We start from the raw sequence: 19,787 nt of genomic DNA on the forward strand, positions 1-19,787 counted from the left end.
CTGCAGTGGTTGTCCTGTAGGCAGGGAAGTGCCTCCTCTGCTCGGTTCTCCCTGCGGTGATTGTTGGGTACTGGGGAAAGTGAATGCGTTGGTGTATGCAGGTAAGGCCTAGGGAGGTGTTTTAGTGACAGAGAGCATGTGGCATCTGTGGCTGCACATGGAGGAAGAAGAAGCCATTTTGTTTCCTTGCAAATACCACAAAAAAAAAAAAGTCATATTAATAGGCGAGAGGTTTATTCTGGCAGTACGTACAGAAAGCGCCATACAAAATGAGTGCCTGCAAAAAAAAGAAGATGGGATATAGTGAAATAAAAGAAAGCTGAAGGTAAGTGAATACTGGAAAAATAATGCAAAGGCATATACTGAGGGAGATATTAAGGTTTCAGAGTGAAAAAGATGTGAAGGAAAAGAAAGAGAAGGAAGTGACCAAAAGAGGAGACAACATAAGCTAAATGTACTTATAAGTCTACTGTAAATATGAACATTGTATCATAAGTGAAAACACAAACTGATTTCTGTTTTGATTGAGGTGATTTTAATGTATTTTCTGAGAAAACTAAAAATGCATGTACAGACAATTTTATGAGCTACTCAAAAAGAGAATTTGGAGGCTCCATGTTCCCTGTGGTTCCAGAGTTATATAAAATTATTTGAGCAGATTCATGATTCCGTATGATCAGCTCTATTCCTTAGACATCTGTGACTGATCCAGTCATGGGTAGGAAGAGCCTGAAACTTCCTGCTTATATTTGGTATTTTTGTACTCAACTCTCTCTCTTCTTGAAAGCAGAAGAAGCTGTTTTCTATTCACTGGTTTCTCTAGGCATTTAGGCACTTTCCTCATGAACCCCAAAAGAGCCCTTTCGTGCCATTCTGAGATAATTTTCTGTCTGGATCATCATGTTTAAATCATTCCATCTTGACTCCTGTTGGCATTTACGGACCAACACCAGAGGCTAAACAGTTATCAACCGTACCTTCATTCCTAAGATTAAAAAATTACATTTCTGTAGTAATTACATAGGTGAGTATTTAATCTAAATCTGAAAGTGTAGTTGATTTTAATTTTGTTGAACTGTGCATGGTTTCTTGCCACACATTTAGTCCTTTTTCAGCGAAACAATTCAATATCCTGTGGGGTTGGAAGATGCAAATCATGTAGTTATTGGTAGTAGCAGTCCTGTCACTCAGGATGGATGAAGGAGGGTACAGTTTAAGAGTCAGAAAAGACAATTCAGGAATCCCAAAAAGCGTGAAAATAATTTAAACCCCACCACCTGTGAACCCAATTCCCAGGCTCCTGTGATCATTGAACGTTCCTTGTAACATGTACGAAATCCCAAAGATCTGATGCTAATATTTTGTGTACCATAATTCACCTTAAGATTAAAGTTGTATAGGTTTCCTGGTCTACATTTTTGCATAGTATTATCTTTCTTTAATTGATTATGTACTGGGAAATATGGCTTTATACATGTGTTACTTCTGCATGCACTTACGGGTTTTTTTTAGGATGAACTGAGCATTCAGAGATTCACCTGCATCAGAAAAAAGTGCTTCAAAATCATGAGACGTTTTCAATTATCATTTTAAAGATAAAGTTTCTGGTTTTCTACTTGGTCTGCACAGGTCAAGTTTTTTTCTGAAAACATGAGAATGAGAAATTATTTCTTTTTGTCAAGTAAAGATGTGATTTTCCAGTAATCCCACAGCTCCAGAACCGAAACCTTCTGATGACATTATAGTGGGACAAGTGCTGAAATTTTAAAGGCACCAACATTGTATATCCAACAATTCCAAGCTGATTTTGCATTTGGCAATGTGACAGACCTATATTACAGTTCCTGTAGGAGTCTCTGTTTTATAGGATAGAAGCACCCAATAATTGATGGACTGCACCAGTAGGACAGAGTCAATACTCTGCTTCTGAAAATCCCCAGCCTGTGTGTGCTGGGCCTTTCTGTCACCCCATACAAATGTTGTTATTCCTCAGTGATTTGTCTGACTCCTGTACAGATTCTTTGTTCCTAATGCTATTATTATTCTCTTGTGTATAATTATTTTGGGCTCTGGTGCACCTCAAATATATTGAATGTTTTTCATAGTCAGATGTGGACCATCACTGAAGAGTGTGATCTGTGCTGGGTTGCTCAGCAAAAAAATATATGTGTAATTTGTATACAGAATGAGCTTTGTTTTTCAAAACCTGCCGTTACTTTTACTAAGGCAAAATATATTTACCATGGAAAAGATTTTCAAAGTTATTAAGAAGGAATGTAGTTAAAATAAAAGTATCAACATTTATTAAGTATGACAAGTAAGCGGTTTATACAACCGTGGCAAACATATGTTTTCACATCTGTTTTGAGTAATATCATCATGATTTTAAAAATGATTTATAGCTCTGCAGGCCATAAAATGCCAGCTTTGCTGTAAGTTGGAAGTTTTCAAACAACAAAGAAATTATTGAAGGCATATATTGAACATGGTTTTGTGTTACACACCTTGATATAACTTTACAAATCTGAGCACTCTGTAACAATTAAGATAGCAACAAATGAAAATTAAGTAACTGAAATTTAGCAGTAGTACTACTTATGTGAAATCTTAGCATAAAAAACAGTAACAGTTATTGTAATGATTATAGGGAAATACTGTGATATCCCTCAGGATACACAGTTTTTGTTTTCCATGTCCCATTTTAAGTGATTTCAGCACCAGACAAAAATGTGCCACTTTGTTCTCATCAAAGTAATTTCAAGGTAATTAGGGCTGAAGAGAATATAGCTTAACAGTTTTTCTTTAAAAGACAGTTAATATGAGGTTGTTCCAATTATATTGAGCTGTTTGCATATGTTGGTGGGGCAGAATTTACAGAATTAATGGCTGTCTGAGTGCAGAGGGGTTAGAGCCGAGTTACAGACCCTACCTTTAAGCTTTTTGAAGGAGAAATGCCGTTAAATCTCAATTACTCCGCATCCTTTCATCATCTTTTTAGGAAGTATGGTCAGGCTTAACATTAGAGGACAACAAAGTCAAACATCTTTATAGGCCTGCAGTTGTTTGTTGGTTTTTTGTTGTTTTTTTTTTTTTTTTTTTTTTTTTTACAAAATACATTATTACCTTTTTGTCAAATGTCTTTAACCATTATGGCACACAAGCATTTTGCCTGTGCATCCATGTCAGGGTGTGAGTGAAAACAATATGAAGAGTAATCTGTACTTTATTTTGAAATCGCTAGTGAAAGGAAACAGAGTTAGAAAATCCCCCACAGAACATAGCCCCAAATGTTTACGGAAACTTAAACACAAATTCTTCCTGATTGTGCTTACTTGCTATGTCTGGTTTTAAGCAGTTACATTTTACCTGCACAATTGCTCACAGAAACTAAATTTTAAATTCATCAGCTTCAGTATATGTCCTGGAAAAAATCTCTATTGTATAGGAAAGGATTGTGTTTGACACAGCCCTGTATAGGCTTTATAGAACCCTCCATATGAATTCTGGCATTAGGAAGGTTAAACGAGCCAGAAAAGAATCTGGCCATGCCTTCCAGTTGGATCTAAATGCCGGTACAATTATTCTGTTTGACTGCATGACAAGAAATATTTCAAACTCCTCATATAGGATGGAGTAATAAAAGGCACCGACCCAACTCTTGCCACAGTGAAATCAATGGGAATGTTCGTGATGTCTTCAGTGGGAACGGGGTTTGGCCAAAGCCCGGTATTTTGGAAGACTGCTCCCCCGGCTAATACTACTGGTTATTATTCCAGACAGGAATGGTACACACTCACAGGCTGCGCAAGTGCTGTTCCTCCTGGACCGGTGGCGTGCCCTGAGCCCTGGTGAGAGCCGGGCACACGCCAGCCCTGCCCCAGGGCTCTGATTTTAGCAGGAGGCGAGCAGGACCTGTGGGCCCTGGGGGACCACAGCGTGCTTTGACCGGGGGTTCACATGGGTGTTTGGGACGCTGGAACTGCACTCCACCCGAAGTGAACCAGAGTAAAATTTCATAGGAAAATTTCATAAATGACCAATATCTTCAGACTTAACCATTGTTCAAGCAGTCTTTGAGTAGAAATAAAGATTGTATTTGTTGAAAAGGTGATTTGCTCTGAATTTCCCAGAGCTGCTCAGTGGCGATGCTACCCTCCTTTAGCCCAGTTGTCTGCATCTTCAGAGCACAAATCTGGACTCAAGGGCTATGTCTCATGTTTCCAGTAGACGGTAGTCTCCAAAACTGTGCATCTGGCAGCTATCCCTTTTCTTTTTATTAAAGAACACCTTTCCCTTTATTACTTCAAGGAAATGGGAATTTTGCATGATTTCTGTCAGCTGAGTGAAATATTTTCAGATGGCCAGAGACTATGGTAATGAAAGAATAACTATATTTATTTATTGTATTTCATTAGCGGAAAAGAGGTTTTATGCTGTTTAAATTAATCATTGCCAAAGGACTGGGTTACTCGCGATGTAAGGGGAGGAGAGCGAGCAGGTGCAGAACACCTGAAACAGCAACAGGCCCCGGTGGTGGGGGGTGTCCTCCAGAGAGAGGACTTTCCAACAATTAATCCGAAAGCATCCAGATGGAGAGTGCAAGGAATAAGAAAGAGAACGGAGAGTACGAAGCTGTACCACGCAGAGTGTATACAAAGTGTACGATAGGTGCCAACACTTCAAATGCTCACCATGCTGTTTCTTTGATGTATCAATACTTGCATGTTAAAGATATAATGAGAAAAAAAGTGATTTTCTTCACGAATGTGCTCATGAATCTCCTCTTGAGATACATGAAAAACTTCCCAAATTAGAAGTGAAGTCATGTTTGTTTTGGTGTCTAAGTGTGTATATTAGAGACCCAGGGATCATTGCATAAGCAGTGGATGCAATAATACGTGGGTTTAAAGGTTGCAAGAGTTTCTTTTTCCAAAAACCTTGTGACATGCGCAGTGCAAATGTTCACTGGAAAATTCAGAGATATTTTTACATTTTCTGTCCTCTGAGAATACTGAAAGATAAGAAGCACAGTGCTCTATTCTGGGTAAAGGCTTTTTCCACAAGTTTTTTTTGTTGTTAAATTTAACCTGCAAGTGAACTGACAACTGTTAAAATGGTGGCCTAAGAGCAGATGTGATCTTTCGTCAATCAAGCCAAAAAAAAAAAAAAAAAAAACCAACCCCAAACCCATGAAACAGAGGCAAACTCTTATTAACACTTAGATTCACAATATACGTAAATAGAAAGTAATGGTAAAGCTTTAATTTTTGAAGTGTGTAGAATCCTATCATTATCATTATGTGTTTGTGTGTTTAACGATTGCTCAAACGTTTATAAATAGAAGGGCAGTTATGCAAGAGATATTAATGAAGTATTCCAGGGTCCCATCTTTTATATTAAGTTTATATTAGATCTTTGTTTGCAGAATCATTTTTAAGAATGCATTTTTTCTGAAGAGTAAAATATCTGCTTCATAATTATCTTGGCAGATGGACCAAGACAGTTTCTTACATTGATATATAATTTATTAATATGTTTTATTTATTAGATTTCAGTGACTTTAATGTATTGCTGTCTAAACACTACAAATTATGACTCTATATAAACGTGCTGAAATAATGAAATTTTCTTTACTGAAAAGGCTTTGGACCGAATTTTTTAGTAAGGTATTCATGTAAATCTGTGGAATAAAATGGGCAAATAAGAAGAAAATAAGATGGAAATAAGGTAGCTACTCTCCAAAGTCAGGTTGTCTCTTCAGAGTTTACCATTTCCACTTTTCCTCCAATACTGTGAATTGAGTTTTAGGTAGGTCCATCTTATTGAGCTACATCAGATTTGAACGGCATTAAAAGGGGAGAAAAATTGCTGATTGGCACCCAGTGACCTAAGAAAGCTTTTGGATTAGGTGCAGGAATCTTTTCCTTAGAGTTAGCACTTGTATTAAAACTGACCCTTTGAATTCTCTGATTCTTAATGCCTCTGATGCAAAGTCATTAACCTGAAAACTGCAGTTGGTGACATTCTTAATGTCTATGAGTTATTTAATAAGTTTGCCTTCAGTCCTCATTACAAGCAGTAAGATCTGAAAAATATGCATCCTGAAAGGTTGCTGAATGGTTTTCTCATGTTACAGAAATCCTTGAGATCTCTGGGAATGCGCTGACAGGGTTCAGCCTCCTCCTGCCTGTGCTCTGAGCCAGCCGTAAGCACCAAACCTGCTCCTGAGAAATTGTGTTTGTGCATTTGTGTGCCCAAGTGTGTAACCATGCGTACATGTAGGGAAGGAATAGGTTCTTCTCTGTTTGGACTCACCCAGTAAGTCTTAGACTGTCACCGATTGAAATTTTTGTTTGTACAGACAGTATATGTTACTGAAAAAAACATGTCATTTCTAGCAGGGACAGCAAAGACTACCATCAAACACTTCTTCACTAGGAAACTGCTTAGAAGCCAGCAATTTCTGCTTTCAGTACAGGTGCCTGTTATAAGAAAAGACGTTTTTGGCATATTTCATGTATTTGATTTAAGCCAAAGTAAGTGAACGGATAAAAATTCAAATTAATAACAAAACTTATTAATTGGTGATTTTGAAAGTTTTGCAATATTTATGTCTGAGGAAGACCTTCAAGAAATTTACAGAAGCTGCACTTCATAAAATATAGGTTTCTTTTCTAAGGGTTACTAATAGTGAGCTAGGCTTTAGTTTGTCGTGTTGCCCATAGATGGATGTTACGTATCAGTGAAATACTGAGTGACACAGTCATAGCCATGGCCCTGGCTCCAGAATCTTTGTTTCAGTCAAGAACAGAGAGGACCAAAAATGCTCTTGATTGTGACAGCAATGTGTGGTGCTGCTGTCGAAGAGCAAATCCAGCCTTTATAGCATCAGTGGACTTTGCTTTATATAACCTAATTTCCAGAGAAGAGGACAACTCAAGAGAGCTGCAGGTGCTTGCAGGGAGGTGCTCTGCATGTCTGTGCTCCTGGGCCAGCAGCCTTAGGAAAGCATGAGTTATGGGGAAGCCTTGGAGCATACCTAGCACAGGTGGATGGTATTTTGTATAGCATTTTTATGTATTCAGGACTTTTTTCCAATTTGATCTTTTGAATACATTAAGATCGCTCTGTGGAGTGTGTCTGCCTTCTGTGTAAGAGTCCCATTAAGATGGCAATAAAGAGCTCTCTTTTCCTTATTGAGGAGGACTTGCTGCCCAGAGGTTTCTGGTGACAGGAAGGCTGAGGACAAAACCATGCTGCATTAGAACAAATATTCCTGATAATAAAAAGTAATAAATCCGTAGTGAACATATAAGGTAGTGAACTAACCTCAGTCTGGAAGTAGAAAAAGATTATCCTCTTGAAGTAGATGGGTAGTCATGAAACCAGAATAAGTGTGTTCTTCATTATATTTCAGACATTGCGTTGAATTACATCGATAAAGTTACATGATATCTTGTTAGCAGAGCTGATATGACCCACATACTGAACTCAGAAGCCACTGGGGCTGTAGAACATAAGGAGGTCCGGACCACAGCCGGCTCAGGCTGTAATTTCAAGGAAATCAGATTTCATGTTCGATTGTTGGGGCAGAGGGCACCACTACAGCACTATTTACTGTGTTAGGTATTTGTTTATAGAGCCATATTTATTTCTGGGGATGGACAGTTCTATTAGTAGCTTTTTTGTATTATCAGCTGTACCTTGGAAATGAAGCATCGTACCTGAAAGAGTGGGAGGCCACAATAGTAAGCAATGAATATAATTTCAGCTATTTTAAAACAAGCACTTTATTTTGAAGAAAAACGGCCCATTTTGAATTCTTTCCATGAAACTCCCTGCACTTTTGAATAAGTTCAGTATTAATGTTGTGATGTTCTTTTAATGATTCTTATTAATACGGTAGCAAGTAGATGCATGGGTGAGATAGCGTAAGAATCAGCAAGTAAATGAAATGTGTATTATGTAAGTTACCCAAAACCTTACTGTCCTCACACAGAAAACCACGCATACATAGAAATATGTCTGGAAAACTTTTTTTTACTTTTTTTTTGTCCTAGACTGTATTTAAGGTTTTTTTTCATATTCATGTTGTTGTTCTATATATTCTCCATAAATGAATTTAGTGGGGAAAAAAACGTGCAAAATAATCGAGGAGTTGTCATGTTTCTAAAATGTCTCCCTGCTTTTCCTCTTACCTCAATCGTAGGAGCAATTTATTTGCCAAAAGGATAAACAATCCTTAAATGACTGATTGTGAGATTATTATTATACAGTCATTATACAACCCAGTAAGTTATGAAATAACAGAATGAGACTAACAAGGAGGACACAATCATTCTTATGCTAATGGTAACATCTCAGCAAGCTGGCCAGTGGTGGGAAGTGCCCAGAAGAGGGGCTGCTTGGGTCACTCTCAGAGGCTGGTGCCTGCTACCAGATAGCAGGCAAGTGCTTGTATTTGCTGAAGATTTCTAGCTGTGAATATTCTTCTTCCTTACCTAAGCAGGTACTTAGGATTGATAAAAAGATGGAAGGAGGGACCCCTGTGCCTTACTGTATTTGGGATACCCCAATCATTGGGGTACTCTGTGGGAAGTAAACTTCCTTCTCAAAATTCCTCAATTTGTAGCAGGAGATTGAATCTCCTCTCCTATGTGAAGCCTCTTTCAGGCTGCTGTGTTTCTGCGTTGCGTCTATCACGCTCTCTCCAGTTAAAGCTGTTCCACTTCATCTGAGTGATTAAATATTCATAAGACCAGGCTCCTTAACTAGGTCCCTTGGCCTTCTGCATTATCAGCTGGACTGTTGAGCTGCTTTGTGTCTTTTCTCCCCTCCCCAAACTCCTTTACTAAATAATCCCAAACCAACAGTCTGATGGGTTGAAAACAGGACTCTTGTCTCCCAAGTGGCCACTCCATTTGGGGCTTATGAGACCATCAGCCAGGGAGTACTGTCATCCCTGGGCTTATGGTCTATCTCAGATACTCCAAATAGGACCCCAGTTAAGCTTCACAGCCAAAATACATGTGGCCAGGGGGACCTTGGGCATAAATTTAGAGGGCTAAAGGCAGCTGTGAGATTGACTGTTGGGTTTTTTAGATATCTCATCAATGCGTCATCGACATATCTGTGCCCAGCATTAGGACACCAAGTGTCTTTGTAGCTTTAGCTTGAAGGATCAGACTTCTGAGAGTTTTTGAGGCATCACTCCTACTTCCATAATTGCAGTTTGTCTGAATACCTGTGAAAATCAGTCTCTGAGTAACTGAAAGTAGGAGTTGGACTCCTAAGTTGTTTTGAAATGTTCATTTGTGATTGTCATGGTTTAACCCCAGCTGGCAACTAAGCACCAGGCAGCCGCTCGCTCACTCCCTCCCACCCAGTGGGATGGGGGAGAGAATTGGGGGGGGGGGGGGGGGGGGGGGGGCAACAACCAAACCCCAACACCCACCCCCCCTCCAAAAAAACCTCGTGGGTTGAGATAAAGACAGTTTAACAGGACAGAAAGGAATGAAAAATAATGATAATGATAATAATAATAATATGACAATAGCAATACTAAAAGAATTAGACTATACAAAGCAAGTGGTGCACAGTGCAATTGCTCACCACTTGCCCGACCGATGCCCAGTTAGTTCCCGAGCTGCGATCCCCCCTCCCAGCCAGCTCCCCCAGTTTATATACTGGGCATGATGTCATATGGTGTGGAATAGCTCTTTGGCCAGTTTGGGTCAGCTGTCCTGTGTCCCCTCCCAGCTTCTTGTGCCCCTCCAGCCTTCTTGCTGGCTGGCCATAAGAAGCTGAAAAATCCTTGACTTAGTACAAACACTACTTAGCAACAACTAAAAACATCAGTGTGTTATCATCAACATTATTTTCCTACTAAATCCAAAACACAGCACTATACCAGCTACTGGGAAGAAAATTAACTCTGTCCTAGCCAAAACCAGGACAGTGATGTATTTGTAATGCTTAATCATGTTCATGAGAACAGTTAAAAATGTGTAATTTTACCAAAAGGTTTTATTGCACATACACAGGCTCACTTATACTTTAACCTTTTCAGCCATTAGAAGTCTGAAATTCAGGGCAGATGAGTATAAAGCTAGAAAGACAGTGATTGTTCCAATGCAGAATTCCCCAGGCACACTTCTTTGGTCATGCTTGGCCGTTGCATGTTGCTCTGGAAATATCAACTGATTTATTTTCTTCTTTTATTTTGTAGTCAGTGTGACAGTAGTTTCCAAAGCAGATTTTTCTTCTAGTTGACAGAATATGACAGGCTATAACAAGTAGTTTAATAAATAAAATTCTGCTTCCAGGTGTATTTCGAGATGTTATAATCTATAAAACATTGTGTAGTTTTGAATCTGTCTGTTTTATCCATCACCTAGACTGCTGTGCAGTATTTTGATAGCTAGACTTGGCTTGTGTGAATTTGCTGACATACCCATGGCTTATTCGTGTGAGTGTTGTCAGTGAGGGCATACGTAACAGTAAAATTTTTAATGACAGTTCAGTGGAGTGCCTCTTCTGGTGTGGTGGAAGGTGCCTTTTTGATGTAGAATATGTTGGAGGATGGAGCATCTCTGATGGATGGCTGAGCTGGAGCAGAAAATGGAGTATGTGTGTGTACACGTGTCTATTCACAGAGGTCAGAAAATATGAATTGCTCAGAAAATAACATGTTATTTATACATCTGTAACTTTGGGAGACATTTTAGGCACTGTCAATTAGGGATTGGCCTGTATTTATTATTGTTGTCTTGTTTTTTGTTAGTTTTAAAATCTAGAAAGTGATTGTAATGAAGGTGCCCTCCAGGCAAAAGTGTGGAGAAATTCACATATTAAAGGAGGAGTCGCCAGAGTTGCTGTTTGACTTTTGACATTATTGTCATATAGCCTACGGCATTACAGGCAGAAGGGATTTAGATGGAGAGCTTGAAATTACTCTATAAAAAGAGTATATTTATATATACTGAATTTTCTGTTAACTGGTGTATTTTAAGGAAAGCATAATATTTTTTGTAAAATTAAAATAACAATAGTAATAATAATAATAATGATTCCATCGTGCCATAATTCTTTTGTTTCTTTGTACAAAGCTTTTGATATTTAAAAATGAAAGGCACCAATATTCAAAAACTATTCAATGAGTTCCTGAGAGAAAGTTTTATTGTTTCAAGAACATTCATTACTAATCTCTCTCTATACACACATGTTGAAATCTCAGCAGAAAATAAGTCAGGCACTTCTAGATTATAGTCTTATTCGTAATAAGAATTCTCTCTAATAGACAAGATAATTTTTCAGCACCCTATTTTAGGATTAGTGTTTTGTAAACATCAATGCCTATATAGCATACATTAAATATATCATAAGTCAGGCTGGAGTTTTAATTTTACACAACTAGCAGCTCATATATGATCAATCGCATAAAATGCTGAAGGTAAATGGTCCCAAGTATCTGAAAAGTATGATTATCGTTCCGTAATAGTTGTAGCTAAATTGACAGAATTTTTGTGGGGGTTTTTCAGCAATGAGGGCTAACCTACAAAGATATGTGGGTTAATAAATTCTAATGATAGGTAACTGAAGTCTCAAAGCTTGAAAATTGTACTTTTCCTAGATTTTTTTCATGTCAGTGTTCCACTGGCTCCAAGGCAGTGCACGGTGTCTCATGCTGTAGGAAGCAGCAAAGTGGCTGGGTTGGGGCCTCCCCTTTTGTGTTGTGGTTGACTTCAGTGAAAGTGTGTTCTGATGTTCAAACGTGTACATGGAAGCTGTTCAGGAACTGGCTTCTCTTCTATGACTCTACAAAAATGTCTGTCCCATTTCTTCTTAAGAAAGTTTACAGCCTCGAGGACCCTCGGTTACTCCCACATCTTCCTTCCCATCAGAAAAGGAAAATCTTGTCTCTCTATACACGAAACTGCCTATCCATCAAAATGCCATTTTAGTATACAGGGGTTTTACCCCAGAACAAAAGGGAACAGAGAAAAACAGCGCAGTTAGTTTCAAAAGCAGAATAGGTAATTTACTTAAAGTTTGCATATGGAAATAAAGATACAGAGAAATACAGAAACATAGAGATTGTCAGGTTCAGAGCAGCCTCTTCAGCATCTTCCATGGGTTATTCCGGCTCTCCCTTAAAAATCTAATAAAGGAGGAAAAACATTGAAGTGTCTCTTTCAAAGATTTGACTCGTACCTTCACAATTCTGCAATCGGTAGAGTAAGAGAAGGTGATCTGGCCAGTTCGTGTCTCAGCCTTCAGAGGAGCAGGTTCATTGGTTGTGCCTGCAGTGCAGCACGTACCCCAAAGAAATGACTGCCAGCAGAGGAGCCGCAGTAGTGCAGCCTGGGTGGGCACAGTGCTGCAGTGCTCTCCTGGAGGAACCAACACGTCAGAAATGGGGTATGCCTCAGTGGGAGCCCCACTGCTAGTACGGCTAAACTGCTTGTAGCATGCAGACTATCTCAGGTCTTATCATGTGACACTGCACTGTGTAATATGGACACATCCTGGCTGATAAGTAGCTGTAGCATAGATTTAGAACGTTTGCATCACTAAGATGAGACTGTTTATCTAAAAAGAAAGATTATAACAGAAGAAATCCAGAAGGCAAAATAATACATACTAAACCTTGTTTTCCAGGCTGTTGAATCAATTTATAGTAGCGTGTGAGTGAGCAGGAACGTAACAGCATCTGGTAGCAATAAATGTTTCCTTTCCTGAGTTACCAAATTAGCTATGGGAAGGTGATTAGAAATAAAATATAATGATTTCTGATAGAAATAGGTAACACTGCATGGGCTTTGAGATAAGAACTTGACAAATGTGTACAATAAATGCAAAACTGGTTTTGAAAAGGGTGGAGATTACCATTTTCTATGTTGTGTGCCAAGATTTGTGCATTTCAAATGTTAGCAGTTGGCTTCTTTTCAAAACTGATAAATAATGATGTTTGTTGTGGAAACAATTATCCTAAAAATAATTTAAAAGGATTGTATCCCCTTTTTGTTTGCCTATAAAGACCATATTCAATTTATATATAGACAGAAAGAGCTCCACTTGCATCTATAAAACAGTTCTTAAATCATTCTAAATTATTGATGTGCACAAAGAACTCTTTCCGCTTTTGTTTGAAGTTTTATTTCTGCGGCGTTGTGCTTTCTAATTGTACTTTCAACTACTATGACATCTGTTATAGTTGTTTCAAAAACTTTCAATACTTTCCTTTTTTAATGATAGACAGTCTTTTCAAAGACAAACTGTCTTCATTTTGAGCAAGAAAAATAATTAGTTGAAAAAAGATCACTGATTTGGCCGGGGAACTCACCATTTTACTTTTTTTTTTTTTTTTTTTTTTTTTTTTACAAGTCACTGTTTTATATGATTCCAGCACCTACTCAACAGAAAGCTGGCCAAGAAGAATTCATCTCTGCAGCAACTCAGAAACCATAGAGCATCAGCATATGTCTTTTGCTTCCCCGAGGAAATCCAGGACTTTATTCTACCAAAAAGAGTACCAAGAAGGTACTTCACAAACTGATAGTCTCTATATGTCTAACAGATGGAAAAGTAAGCTACTATTCCAAGCTGCTGTGCCCAACAATACAGGAAAAAAGCTCAGCAATTGGAGATGAGATTAATCCTTAAAAGTCTGCTTAGAAATCCTTTTTAATATAACTAGTGAAATGAATATGTGGTGCAGCAGTAAACTTAGTTCTAATGATCTATGACATAATTGCAATCTTATCTCTGGCATAAAAATACAGGAGACATTTAAAGCATCCCAGATTAGGAAAGCACAATGTAAAGACATTTCCTTGTCTTTTTTTCAAAAGAGAGTATTTTTCCCCTTAAGGTAGAATAGGCTTTCAGCTTTGAAAAATTTAAGTTCAGGACTCTGGTCCAGTTGTGGTACACCATAACTAACCTTTAAATTAGAAGTTGCCTAGAATTCATATAATAATTAATACAACGCTAGGGGATTTAATTGACCACAAGATTAAACTATTAAGGAAAAAATTTCATCCTAATTGAGAATTGAACCCCTACCCTTTATTCATTGAGTGTCTGCTCTGCCACTTGAGTCGTGAATTGGGGGTTAATTGACTGTCTAGAATCTCCCAAGGAGCAATTATTTCATATAATGGTGCTAACACGTACTGTAGTAAGGCAATTTTTAATGGCATCCTTTTTTCCCCTGGCTTTAGTGAGATTTCCTGAGGACAGCAAGAAAAGGTGCTGGATGTGGGGAAGGGAAGAAAGATGTAAACAAAAAAGGACTTGGGGTTTCCTTTCAAGAGCCAATTGATAAAAACAGAAAAGGTATCGATATGGGTTCGCAGTTAGAATAAGACCTCAGCAATTTTTGATTAAGAGACCCCCTAACCTCTGTGTCCTGTGGGTCACACTCAAATCCCAGCACTCTTCCATGTTTCTATTCAGACTCAATAGTAGTGGCCTGCAGTAAGATCTCACATCGTTCTGACTGCATTTGAAGGTTTTGAACTCCACTGAATGCATCTCAGTTTTGTTGGACGGATGATTAATTAGTTTTAGTCTATGAACGATGTTTTGCTCTCCAGTTTAAATATTTATGGCTACACTCTGTGACAGTGTCGCACTCCATGGGACAGAAGGCAGTGTAAAGAGGCAGGGATTTCCCCAGTGGCACAAAATCACCTATAGCTCTCAACCATTTTCATCTTGGCAGCTGTGACACTGAAGACATATTAGAGAATAAGAAGTGTGTCTGCAGTGACTTGACTCGGGCAGTCCTGGACCAAAAGAGAGACTGTTTGAGAGTCATTAGTTGCTTAAGACAACCTTGAATACTGCTTGGGCTGGACCAGCATTCATCTGCTGCAGCACGGAGGAGGCTGTGAAAAAATAGTGTAATGCTGACCCTTCCTCCGACCGCTGCACTGGATTGGCAGTGTAGTTTGTTTCTCCTATGCAATTAACGTGTCCATATTTTGAAAGAATATTGCTTCTAAGCCTGCGCGTCAGGTCTGAATGATTATCTTAGATCTTACCTTGGTGTAAGTGGTGACAATAATGTATGGTGTGAATTCTCTTAATATTTCTTTTTTCTTTCTGTACCACCGTCTCATTGTATCTACTTTTTATTCTCCCTGTTCTCTATTTGATTTTTTTCAGTATGTAATTTTGCTGCGTATTTAAGTGACTTCTCTTTTTCAGTGTTTGTGGAATATAAATTCATTGATAAAAGTTCAAATCTGTGGCAAAATTACAATTCCCAGCTCTAGTTGTTATAAAGACTTAGGAATAACCTGTAAGTAATTTTACGTAAACTACTATAAAAATCATAAAAAGAAGGGGCTAGGCATACTTACATTTTTAACTTTTTGTATTTATTTGCTTACATGGTAATTAATAAAATTCATTACTTCATAGTAGATTTTTCTGCTTCATTAGTGCAAATTTGCAGAACTTTTCTAATTACTCTTTTCCTTTGAAGAATAAATAAGAGATAATATCAAAACTTTTTAACTAAATGAAGACTTAGTTATGGATACAGTTAGGCATTTTTATATTTAGGTATATTCTGGGTTTTAAATGTTTTTATAAAAGTGCCGTCTTTACAAATACTTGAAGAAACTGTCAGAATTTTGGAGAAAATATTTTTGTGTGGAATTATCAAAGATAAAAGGAAATGCAGAAAAGTTTAGCTTCTTAAACTTTCATTTTGAAAACTGATTTTAAATCCTATGGACAAGAAGAACTGACTTTGTAGGTAATTCATACTTAAAAATATGTAAAATCACTGTATACTTAGCGAAGTCTGACAAGAGGTCTGAAAAGGAGTAGCACCCCATAGCATTAAGGGTCCTCAGAAATAGGAGCAGTTTAAATACATTTTATGAACAGATACTTTTAATGTAGTGCTGTTTAACCATGTTAACATCTGAGAGGGGCTTTTGCAGTGTTACCGGTAGTTCACTATGCATCTAGTAGGCAACAAATCTTAGCTGTATGTTGCTCTGCTCTGGGATATGGAGGAAGCTAGTGCTTTGCAAGTGCGGTGCGTAGGAATCCCCACAGGACAGAGATCACCCCAGCTCATCCAGTACCCCCTTGTGCTTGCGTGCAAGGTTGCAGAGATGTGACGAGTGGGTCAGCTAAGGTGGACAGGACTCGCTTCTACCGTAGCTCCTTGTTGCAGAGCGATGCATTGCGTTCACAGCTTAACTTCTGTTTCACATAAAAACATATGTGCTCATATGCCTTTTGCTTAGATTTGCATTCTGGTGAAATCCAGACCGCCAGCCAGTGTACGATCACAGACCCATAGGTTTCTACTAGAGAATGTAAAGCAGTGCAGTCAATTGCACAGAAGGGCAAGAAGACACAAGCATGAAAGCAGTGTTAGAAAGTCCAGGTGACTCCGTTGCACGTGCACTGAAGAGCTGTTACTGTAAAGGTGACTTGTGGATATACACACACACTTTGTAACCTGCTTTATCGGCAAAGGAGATTTGAAAGATACTCTTGTGCTTATTTAGTGTTGCAGAAATATCAGTAACATAATCTCTTAGGCTTTCTGGTTTTGCTGGAGGTGCTTTAGAAAGCTGAAAGTGTGGAGAGCAGGCATGGCACAGACTGTCTTCAGCTGGCGAAACTGTTTGAGACTCAAAAAATTATTATTTCCTCTAGCTTATAAACATTAGAGGTGAACAGGTAAAATAGATATAACAAATACAAAAGAAAGAGGGTTTTACAGTGTAATTCAGATTTCAGTTGGGTTTTATAGTCACTCATTTTCATCTGGTCAGTAAAATCCTGGGGTAAAGACAGAGGAAACAAGATCTGATATTTCCAACATGAAAAATAAGTATAGTGTTTTCTGCAGTGTGAGGAAATAGTTGTCCCAGGTCCCATAATAACAGTCTAGGCTACCAAAGGCTGCCACCATCTGAGGAAGATGATGCTCTGGTGAAGAAATAGAGTAAGAAAGAACAGCATTTCCCATTGCTTCTGCCTTGGGAAGGAAAAACCTGGACATGTTCACAGTATGAACTAAGTGACAAAAGCAGTATTTTACACTCCGAGTGTGATTCCTGTACTGTTCTCACCTAGTTCTAACGTCTCACCTTTAAATATAATTCTGTTCCACGGTTTTCTCCACCTGCTATTTTCTAAAACTCGCACGTGTCCCCAGTCCACATACACCATCATTCTTCAGTTACACTCTCTATGTACATTTTACCCTGCCAATTCAAGCTCTGTGCAGCACCCAGCTTGTTTGCCTGCCTGCCTTCTTTTTTGTCTCTTTATGTCTTTTTTTTCTACAGGAAACAAATAAATCCATATATTGGCACAGAAATCTCCAAGGTCAGAAACCTGTTTGATTTTGGTGGGGTTTTTTAAAATTTATTTATTCTTTTTAAATAAGTACCACACTCCAAGAAAATTTTAACACTGTTAATGACTTCTAGGTAAGTTAGATAAGTGTACTTGACCTTCTGTAATATTGCTGTCTGCAGTTGGGTCAGATCAACGAAAAATCCAAAAGGCATCACATAGATTGGCTATGTCAGAAATAGAAACTGCTGCTTTTAGAAATTCTGGTTTTTTTCCAATACAGACCCACAGTTCCCAGGCCTGCTCTACAACCGTTTGTTTACGTGCCTTGGCTTGATACTTGTTGGCGATTTTTCACACTGCATGTGCAAGTCTGGTGTGTAACTAAAGGTGGTGTGTAGTCACTGCTCTCATAGGAGTTAGTCCTGGCCTTACAAGCCGGGTGAGGTACATCCGTGCCATCCTTCCCTTTCTCAAGCAGTTTATTTGTACTTGCATTGCAAAATCACGTCTTGTACGAAGCCCCCAGTAAAGGCCAGTTAGCTCTTAAGAGCAGTTGCCACGGAATCATTTGGGTGGACTTGACCCTCAATCAAGGTTTCTTATGTCGTGGTAGAAAATGTGGATCAAATTTTCTTCTCATGTAAATTTGAAGTAACTGCTTGGAGTAAGTGGAAGCCCTCTGTATTGTTTCCTAGTAAGATCAGAAGCTATACATTGAAGGTATTCAGCATTGCTCGAGGAGTACTTTAAATTATGTTGTAATTACGGTCAATTCATTTCCCTTTGGAAGCTTGCCTTTAGATGGGCATGGTCTGGCAAGCTTCTCAGTCAGTTAACAAGCAAATAAAAACCCCAACAGCCCCCTCCCCGTGCTGCCATAAAGAAGTCTATTCTGAAAGTTATGTGGAGCTGTGGAAAGCAGCCATTCTGCTTCGAGCATGCCCTTGCGTGCAGCATTAGCCTTCACCTTTCTTTCACTGTTACTGGAGGAAGTAACTGATAGTGATCGACACGATTTCCTGGGCATAGTACATTCAGATTTTTATTATGATATTACCAGGACATATGTTTGTGGAAAGAAGATATATATATATCTATGTTTAGCCTCAGAATATAAACTCTGTAGAAATAGTATATTACCTGCATGAAACTGAAAATATAGGTGACACAGTGTACAGGAATTGGGCCCAGCTTTGCTTACAAATCAGCTTGATGATGAGGCTGCAAAAGTTATATTTTCACTGCTTTCACATACTGAATTTATTAGCTTCTTGAAATTGATTTTGGATGCCTTTCATTTGCCATTGGGCTGAAGTCAAAAGCAAAACGATGATACACCACATTTTGCTCACTCATCTTTTTATTGCCCAACTATTGTTATTGAGTAAAAGACATTCAGTGTGTTTCCCAAAGGAGACAGAAAGCACATTTCATTTTCTTTTTAATTGACGAAAGTTTGACTGAATGCAAGTCCTGCAACCCTCAACTTCAATATCCAGGTGGCAGTTATAAAGGGGTAGAGGGGATGGGGACTGGGATTCAGTTTAGATCAGGGCTGAGAGCAGAAGCCAGAAGGGCTGTCAAACTTTGTACTGTTTTATTTGCTTGGAAGGAATGGTGCAAAGTTAATATCGATGCAGCGCTATGAAAGTGTTCAAGTAGTTATCTCTGGGAAGGTAATGTGAGCTCAGCAGTATCATTGCTTTGATCTTTGGTTAAAGTCTTACAAAACTAGATTGCTGTGTGATTGACAACCTTGTCAGAGAGTGAATGAAGACTGACACTCTAATATTGAAAACGCAGCGTTTACAAAACTTAAAGCCCGAGTTTTTCTCATGACGCTGCTTCTTTTGTGGAAGACTGAATTTCACATTTATTTTTAAATAAGTGTATACCTTGCTGGGTGCAGCTAAAACTTACGATTTTAGACTGCTGGCTCACAAATACTTCTTGCCCTAATATTTGATGCAGATGTGTTTATAGCAACAGTGCTGTCATAATGTATTTGAAGAAGTAGGAGTTATTGTTTGAAGGCTTGAATGTGGTGGTATTTATCACAGCTCAATACCAAATAATGATTGATCCGACATGTGGGTGATCGACGCAGAGGTAGCAGGCTGTAGCTTGATTTGGGTAGTGTATCTGGCAGTTCCTGAGTGGGTCCGATACTAGGGTTAAAGGGTTTCCACCTTATAATCCTATCTTGAGGGGCTGTCTTCAGCTATTGCTTGTTCCTTGAATTGTCTCCTTAATATCCTCAAATGAACAGAGGCTACTAAAGGGAGAGTTAATTTGTGAAGTAGGCTTCTCCTTTCACGCCAGTAATCTGCTTAACTGCCAGCCCTCTTCCAGTCATACCTTTTTTTCTTTCTAACCAGTTTTAAATGTCCTGAGTTTGAAGTCTACCTTACCTTCTCTGCCACTTAGTCAGACCTGGGCAGCCA

The 19,787-nt window shown here is 38.6% G+C and overlaps 1 protein-coding gene across 9 annotated transcripts in view; it reads left to right on the forward strand.

Annotated features, from left to right (window-relative positions):
• The window catches only part of DACH2 (dachshund family transcription factor 2), a 312,250-nt gene that overhangs the window by 255,695 nt on the left and 36,768 nt on the right, over positions 1-19,787 (forward strand). For 5 of the 9 annotated variants that reach the window (XM_050901910.1, XM_050901913.1, XM_050901908.1 and 2 more), the window contains exon 8: positions 13,387-13,542. The exons of the other annotated variants lie outside the window; for them this stretch is intronic. In XM_050901910.1, coding sequence (XP_050757867.1) covers positions 13,387-13,542 — 156 coding nt within the window. The remainder of the gene's footprint in view (positions 1-13,386; positions 13,543-19,787) is intronic. 9 annotated transcript variants of the gene reach the window in all.

The sequence above is a fragment of the Gymnogyps californianus genome, chromosome 9 (assembly GCF_018139145.2).
Source record: "Gymnogyps californianus isolate 813 chromosome 9, ASM1813914v2, whole genome shotgun sequence".
NCBI lineage: Eukaryota > Metazoa > Chordata > Aves > Accipitriformes > Cathartidae > Gymnogyps > Gymnogyps californianus.